Source organism: Myotis myotis, unplaced genomic scaffold, assembly GCF_014108235.1.
Source record: "Myotis myotis isolate mMyoMyo1 unplaced genomic scaffold, mMyoMyo1.p scaffold_m19_p_19, whole genome shotgun sequence".
NCBI classification, from domain to species: Eukaryota; Metazoa; Chordata; class Mammalia; order Chiroptera; family Vespertilionidae; genus Myotis; species Myotis myotis.
This window is the reverse complement of record NW_023416323.1, coordinates 18262486-18270362: the sequence shown is the minus strand read 5'-3', so window position 1 is coordinate 18270362 and position 7877 is coordinate 18262486. Positions and strand designations below refer to the sequence as shown.

Genomic DNA, 7877 nt, shown 5'->3' with positions numbered 1-7877 from the left:
TGGCCTTATGTGGAAACAGGATCTTTGCAGATATAATTAGTTTGGATAAGGTCATACTGCAGAGGGTAGGCCCCGACTCCATAAGAAGAAGAGAGAAACACACACAGGCTGAAGGCCATGGGAAGACGGAAGTGAAGATTGGAGTGACGCAAGCTAAGAAATATCTACAAGCTATGGAACATCTACAAAGCTAAGGAGCCTCAAGAATTACCCGCTGTTAACCAGACACTGAGATAGAGGCACAGAACAGATTCTTCTCAGAATCCTCAAAAGGAACTAACCCTGCTGACACGTTGATCTCAGGTTTCTGGCCTCCAAAGCTGTGAGACAATGAATTTCTGCTGTTTTACGCTGCCCAGTTTGTGCTGCCTTGTTACAGCAGCCCTAGGAAACTCATACATCACCCTTCAATCTCAATATGTACAGAGAAAAATTCTCAAGAAATGGCCCAAAGGAAAACAAATTCATCCATGAAGGACAAGTGAGCAGAATCCTCGGCAATGTCTCTGGATCCTCTAAAGCCAGTAGTTCTCCACTGAGAGTGGCCCCCACACCCCCACCACCCCAGGAGATGCTTGGCAGTGTCTGGAGGTATTTTTGGTTGTCAGAGCTGAGTGGGGGATGCTACTGGCATCTACTGGGTGGAAGTCAGAGAAGCTACTCAACATCCTGCAATGTACAGGCACACACCATACCCCCAGAACAACAAAGGATTAAGCTGACCCAAAATGCCAGGGGTGCTGCTCTAAATGCAGACAACTCAGAGAATTCTAGAAGGATAGAAAAATGAGATGGTAGAGTCAGAAAGTCCTGGGCTCAAGTCCTGTCTCTTACTCCCTACTTTTACCGCCTGGTTTAAGAGTTTCAGCCCGCATCAAACAGACTGTCAAACTACAGCGGGAAGGCCGGGAGGGTTCGGGAGGGGGGGCGGGGCGGGTGTGGTAAGAGATCAACCAAAGGACTTGTATGCATGCATATAAGCATAACCAATGGACACAAGACACTGGGGAGTAGGGGAGGCCGGGGGAAGGTCAAGGGGGAAAAAAAAAAGGAGACATATGTACTACTCTTTGTAATACTTTAAGCAATAAAACAAAATTAAAAAAAAAAAAAGAGTTTCAGCCCCACCCTAACCGGTTTGGCTCAGTGGATAGAGCATCAGCCTGCGGACTGAAGGGTCCCAGGTTCGATTCCGGTCAAGGGCATGTACCTTGGTTCGGGCACATCCCCAGTAGCGGGTGTGCAGGAGGCAGCTGATCGATGTTTCTAACTCTCCCTTTCCCTTCCTCTCTGTAAAAAATCAATAAAATATATTTTTTTAAAAAAAGTTTCAGCCCCTTTGTGTCAGTTTTCTCAAAACTGTAAAATATCACAGGGCCCTGAGGATTAAAACATTGAGATGTTTAAGTGATCAGGTAAAGCACTAACCAAATACCAGTTAACAACAACTAATTATAAAGAGTCTCACCCAGGGGTCCTCAAACTTTTTAAACAGGGGGCCAGTTCACTGTCCCTCAGACCGTTGGAGGGCTGGACTATAGTTTAAAAAAACAACAACTATGAACAAATTACTATGCACATTGCACACATCTTATTTTGAAGTAAAAAAACAAAACGGGAACAAATACAATATTTGTATTTGCATGTGGCCCGTGGGCCGTAGTTTGAGGACCCCGGACCCCTTTGGCATGGGAAGGAGGATGGAGTGGGGGTGCAGAGAGGGGATGCAGGGAAGGGGGATTGATGTTGGGGACAGGGTGTGAAATTGGGTGGAAAAAGTTGAATCCTATGCCCTCTATGACCAAACCCCCAGGTTTGTCACAGACACTGGGGGGTTCCCTGGCAGCCTCTCTCAGCTGAAAGCAAGCTGGAACTGGCCCCGATTCCGTCCTTAAATGCGGTAAGGAAGGTGAACGTCAGGTCCCTCGAGGACTCTCCCATCTCTTGCTAATGAGACCAACTCCAAGACCCTTGGGCTGGAACAGCGTCCCAACTCAGCAGCGTTCACTCCTTAAACAAACGAATCCCGCCCTGACCCACAGAAACCCTCCCCACGCAACACCATGGAGCATCATATGAATGAAAGGAGCCAGGCGCTGAGAAGGCCTTGCTGTCTGATTCCATTCAGATGACGTTGAAACAGGCAAAACAATCCACTGTGTGGAGAGTCCGGACGCCCATCGCTCTCAGGGTCGGTGGGTGGGTGAAAGGAACGGCGCTGAGGGGCTCCCGGGAGCTGGTCATGTTTCTTGACCTGGGGCGGTTACAGGAGTGTGGACTTTATGAAAAGTAGTTTAGGATTTCTGCTCCCTCCAGAACGCATTTTATAACTAAGTTAAAAGCTAAAAACAGCTGCCCCACTGCGCCAGCACCTCCACTCAACCCCCACGGGGAGGAGGAAGAACACTGAGGTCGAGGGTGTAACCGGACCCTCCGCTGGGCAGCCGTGCACATGGGGCTCGTGCCCCTCAGGCCGGAGACCTCAGTTTCCCCTCCAGATGTTTGTGGGGTTTTGTTGGCGGGCAGGCAGCGGCACAGGCCTGGGCTGGCACCTCGCAGGCGCCTGGCAAGTGCGTCCCGACGGGGTCCGAGGAAAGCCAGTGCGGGTTTTAACCACAGCCTGGGAAGAGGTCAAGGCCACCCCTTCCACGGTTCGCCCCACTGAGCTGTTTCCCTTGTTTCCACCCGGGGCGTGGCTGTGGGGGCGTGGCTATGGCGGAGCGGTGGGGGCGGGGAAGTGCAGAGTGGGCGTGGTTAGGGCGGAGGGGAGGGGCGGGGCCTCGCTCAGAGCAAGGCTCGAGACCGCAGGCCTTTCCGGCGCGTGACGCCAACTACAATTCCCACAATCCCCCGCGGTCGCGCGAAGGCCTCTGTCGTCGCGAGAAGAAGCCGCTAGGGGCGTCGGCACGGATAAACGGAAGTGTCGGTGACGGTCTGAGATATCACCGCCAAGCTGGGAACCGGGGAGATGGCCGAGACTGACCCGAAGACCGTGCAGGATCTCACCTCGGTGGTAAGGGGCGTCCGTGCGTTCCCGAGGCCGAGGCATCCGTGGCGGCGCCGGCAAGGCCCGCGGACCCAGGCGTCCTCTCTACGGCCGCGCGGGTCCCGGTCTCTGGAGGCCGTGTTTGCAGAGGCTTTGCCCGCGGAGGCCGCTGGCCACCGGGACCCGCCCCGGGCCTCTGGGTGGGGGCCCCTGCGCCTGCTGAGGTCCCCAGGCCCCCCCCCACCACCTGCCCCTGAACCGCACCCTCGCGTCACCCCCTTGTCCCCGCCACCGTCCCCTCACCCCAAAGCCTCCCAGCGGTCAAAACTCCCAACAGATTTTGAATGGCAGCGGGGCCCAAACTGGAGGAGCTTCACAGCCCCGCAGTGTAATCTGATGGGAAGACGGAACCCGGGGAGGGGAGATCCTTGCCGGAGGCCTCGGAGCTGCCAGAGGCCGAACTGGGGCTGGGACCCCGCACCCAGCCTCCCCTGGGACCGGGGTTCCATCCTCTCCCAGGAAGGCGGCTCGGGACCAGCGTGGGGTGTTTGGTTTTGTTGTTTCGCAGGTGCAGACACTCCTGCAACAGATGCAAGATAAATTTCAGACCATGTCCGACCAGATCATTGGGAGAAATATCCTTTCTCTTGGGAGTCGGCCCCCCGTGGGTGTTTGGATCCTGTTTTCTCAGGGTGTAACTGTCGGGCCAGCTTCGGCCAGGCATTGACCACAGTTTGCTGAGCGCGGGTGTATGTGCTCCTCCCGAGAAGCAGGGTGTGGAGCTGGGAGTACAACTGAGCGAGGCCCGGGCCCCGGGGCTGACAGGCCACCTGAGGGTGTCTGATGTGATTGACCCGTGACCGCGCCAGACGGTTTGTGTGTATCTTTCCTCTGATCCTCCCCGTAACCTGGAAAAGTCAAGCACCTTGCCCAGATCCCGTAACTAGGAAAGGGCAGGGCTGGCATTTATTTGTTCCTTCCCGCAGGTCCCTGTACTCTTAACCCCCCCGATGACAGTCTTAACGAAGAAGATAGATTCTGAGAAATGTGTGGTTGGGTGGTTGGCCCTCCTGCAAACGTAGGAGAGTGCGCTTCCAGGGACCCAGGGCACAGCCAGGCCGAATGGCGGGCCGCCCTCGTGGACTTGGCCCGTGGTTGACGCCGATGTTGTTGGGCAATTGGAAGACCCGTTTCCTTGAGACAGTTGTGTTGAAGGCCATCGTCTCGGGGGCCCTGGCGGAAAAGGTTAGAAACGGGAGATGTCGGTGTGCTTTGTCTTTAACGTCACCACTTGATGACATGAGTAGTCGCATTGATGACCTGGAGAAAAACATTGCAGACCTCATGACCCAGGCTGGCGTGGAAGAACTGGAAGGAGAAAACAAGATACCTGCTGCACAGAAGAGTTGAAGGTGAGGGCAGGGGCAGTAAAGGGTGGCGTTTGCCACCATGATGTGGATGTAGTCACTTTCCCAGTTTGTATTGACTAGACCTGTGTCCTCAGTAACTCAGACCTTTGATTAACATTAAATAATCATTACCGTCCAAGACAAAGAAATGTGTTTTGTTGAACATTTGTTACTGGAAGATTTTTAATGTTTTTGCTTTGTTTTGTTTTGTTTTAGTCAAAAAAACGATAACTCAAGTATCCACATCGCCACCTTCATAAATGCCTTAAATTCTAAGGATTCTTTGGGGAATACTTACCTTCTCAATTAGTGCCAGGACAGTACCTGGTTGTGACTTAGATGAACTAGATTACGGTCACATTAAGCCTTCACCCTAGAGTTGATTTAAATTTCTACTTCATGATTTTACATACCAGAGGAAAGGCTAATAATCAAAAATACCCAGAGAGCAAGATAGCCAGCTGGCTGCACAGTTGGCTGCCTTATTCTCAACACAGTGGGTTTCCTCATTACAATCCCTTTCATGAGTGCGGTGGTGACCTCGTTGCAACCCAAAAAGAATTTTAAATCCCCTTTTCTCCCACCCCATTTTTAGCATTTTAATTCCCTATAAAAATAAAGTTCACTGAGAATTTTTAGGTAACTAGAGTACCAAACAGAGTAATACAGTAAATGACACCTTTTTTTTATTTTTATTTTCTTACTTTCTGGGTATGTCCTGACTGGACCAAATTATAAGTTACTGTGAAATACAAGTTGCTTTGAAGTACAAGAAAAATGGATTGGGTTGATTTTGTGTGGGTTGTCATCTTTATTCCTATATAAAGATAATTGGGAAAATTCCTGCCAGTCTTAGAAGCTTCTCATATCTCCAACGTTCATCAAATGAATGAGAACATCCTCTTGAGGATTGAAGACTGAGTTATAGGAATGACACAAAGAAAGGAGTGGGAGGAGACATGGATTCAGAAGTTTCTTTAATAAAGATTTCCAATTAAATGTATTGTATTGCTGTTAGGATATCATGCACAAAAAATAAGTTTAGCTCATTAGAGGGTTCTGGAAGAATTTTTTGTTGATAATTCTAAGTATCATTTTTATTTGTCCTTATTTAATGAATAACATGCTGATGGTTTTCCTTTCTCAATAGGTTGCTAATTTACACTGGAATCTGGAACATTGTTTTTATAAGCCAAGAGAAGACCAGATGGCTTTTTGCAACTAATTACTATGTGTAGACAGGTTTTATGTTGTAAAGCGTGCATTCTTCTTATCACATACTATATAGTTAGTTGATAGAGTGATCCTCCAACCCCCATTTCTTGAACATGATAACTTCACACCTCAGATCTTGGTCAGTTGTCCTATTAAATATTAAACACTAAAACTTTGGCGGTTCTTCCACAAAATTGTCAAATTTTTTAGTGTATTTTTGTGAAGTCATTTTTTTCTATCATTCCTTTTGTAGTAGTTGCTGTTTGATAAAAGTTGCTGTGTAATTTTTTTCTATTAGAGATATAGTAGGTTATTCCTTTATAGTTAGACTTTGTAAAGTAAGACATTTATAGAGTTTAGGGTTCTTTGATTTTCAACAGGATGACTGATGAACTAACACCAAATAATGTGTTGGTAATACTTTTCCAATAGTTGAGAACATTTAAAAATTGTTTATTCAGAAATACCTGGCACTACTCTGTTGCCAAAACTCAGACTTGAACCATGATTTTGTCTAAGTCTTTGAGGTCAGATGCTAAAGTAATGAATACTAACCACTGCCACTTTAGTGTGAGAATTTTTAAGTATGGAAAATGATAGAATTGCCTAATGTAATGAGGCATTCATTAGTTAGAGTTCTGCATGAGATTTGAATACTTCAGTAGGACCCTACATTGTTCATCTACGAGAGTTACCGTACAAAATCTGGCAGGATTTTAAAACTCAGTTACTCCATCTTTTCTTTGAATTACTGATTGGAAAAAAGGAACAGAAAAGGAAAAGAGACCATGCCAGTTGCTTCACTAGAAAATAATAAAAAGACTTGTGGTAGGCTCAAGCTTTTAAAGAAATACTGTTTCTTTAAACTACTTCTTACTGCAAAGAAATGGTTTTATTATTCATGATAGAAGACGGGGATAACTCTTGCCACTCAGAAATGTAGTGTCGGGAATGCTAAGCCGAAAGGCCAGTATTGACTGGGGGAGATCCATGTGATTGTCACAGCAAAGTGATTTTTATAGAAAAAACGTTGACTGTCAGATTTGCGCTTACTGAACCCTATGTTTGTTTTTGTTTCCTATATCACCAGTCTTGATTGTTTGTATTGAAAATATATAATAATATTAAGAAATAATTTTTCCTATTTATAAATTATATGGAAAACATAAAGGAGTAAATTTCTTCTGTGATAAAATGAATTAACCCTGTTAATTGCCCAGAGCAGACACTCCTTTGATGTGCTGCGGGTTTAGCCCAGCAAGCCCCAGAGCCTGCTGCACTCCAGCCAATCAGATGGAACCTGTGTGCGGGGTGTTTTCAAGCCCAGTAAACAGCAACTGGAAATGGTAGGCAGGAAGGATAGTTAGGACTTACTAGTAGGTAGAAGTTGGCTTCCTTAAAGTAATGGGAAGATTCTTGAGGCAAGCTCCACTGACCACAGTATCTGCCCTGAATAAAGGTGCCTGGAATCCTGCTATTAACGCCTCCTTTGTGTGTCAGAGTGATTTGTTTGGTTTTTCACATTTTCAGATCCAAGTGCACGTTCCATTTTAGATTATGAGCTAAAACCTCTAGAAGGATTGAGTACGAATAACCAAAGGCAGAATGGGAAGGTGGTGCGGGTGGGGTTGTGCCATGAGGAGCCTCGGTGACCATGGGTTTGCGCTGACGGGTGTTGAAGGAGAGCTGATGTTTTACATGTTCAGATGGAAACCTTTTCCAGGCATGTTCCCCAGGACACTTGTCCTGGAGAAGTTCCAGACAATAAGGGTTTGTAGTCACTTGAGTTTAGAAAATTTGCCTTGTACTGGATTCGCTTTATGAAAAAGCACAGTGCAAATTAGCATGTTGAAGGCTCTGAGGTCTCAGAGCAGAGAAATGAGATTTCACTTTCTCACCTGCCAGTTTCCAAGTTATTTGACCAACCAAGGATCTTTTTTATGTACTTACCACCTAATTAACATTTCATTGAACTAGTGTGGTGTAAAACACTATACATGGGGGGAGAGCACTGGGTTCCATTTATAAAGGAACGCCTGCACTGCCATGCGCTCCACCCATTCTGTAGGCAGAGCTTTAGCCTCGTGTGAAACAGGCTTTGTGACCTTGGAGAGGCCTTCCCATTTGCCCAAATGGATGGTTTGCCTCCACTCTTTTAAGACAGTACCTGTGTGAAGTGAGAACTGCAGATGCCGGCCACGTTACCATTGCCCTGCCCTGCCACTGCCTCAGCCCCTGGGCCTTTCTGGAGCAACCTGTGTCTGCCA

At 47.5% G+C, this 7877-nt stretch overlaps 1 protein-coding gene across 1 annotated transcript; it reads left to right on the top strand.

Annotated features, from left to right (window-relative positions):
• The first annotated feature begins 2855 nt into the window (after window positions 1-2855).
• Window positions 2856-7097, top strand: HSBP1 (heat shock factor binding protein 1). The gene is made up of 4 exons (XM_036345847.1): window positions 2856-3013; window positions 3555-3621; window positions 4278-4398; window positions 5546-7097. Exons 1-3 carry the CDS (start codon window positions 2969-2971, stop codon window positions 4394-4396), a joined length of 231 nt encoding a protein of 76 aa, XP_036201740.1. The 5' UTR covers window positions 2856-2968; the 3' UTR covers window positions 4397-4398; window positions 5546-7097.
• Window positions 7098-7877: the final 780 nt, after the last annotated feature.

Excerpts from the sequence above, each read along its gene's own strand:
- HSBP1 (XM_036345847.1), top strand. The coding sequence starts at position 2,969 with ATGGCCGAGACTGACCCGAAGACCGTGCAGGATCTCACCTCGGTG. Across the intron at positions 3,014-3,554 it reads TGCAGGATCTCACCTCGGTG|GTGCAGACACTCCTGCAACA; the intron begins GTAAGGGGCGTC and ends GTTGTTTCGCAG. Across the intron at positions 3,622-4,277 it reads CGACCAGATCATTGGGAGAA|TTGATGACATGAGTAGTCGC; the intron begins ATATCCTTTCTC and ends TAACGTCACCAC.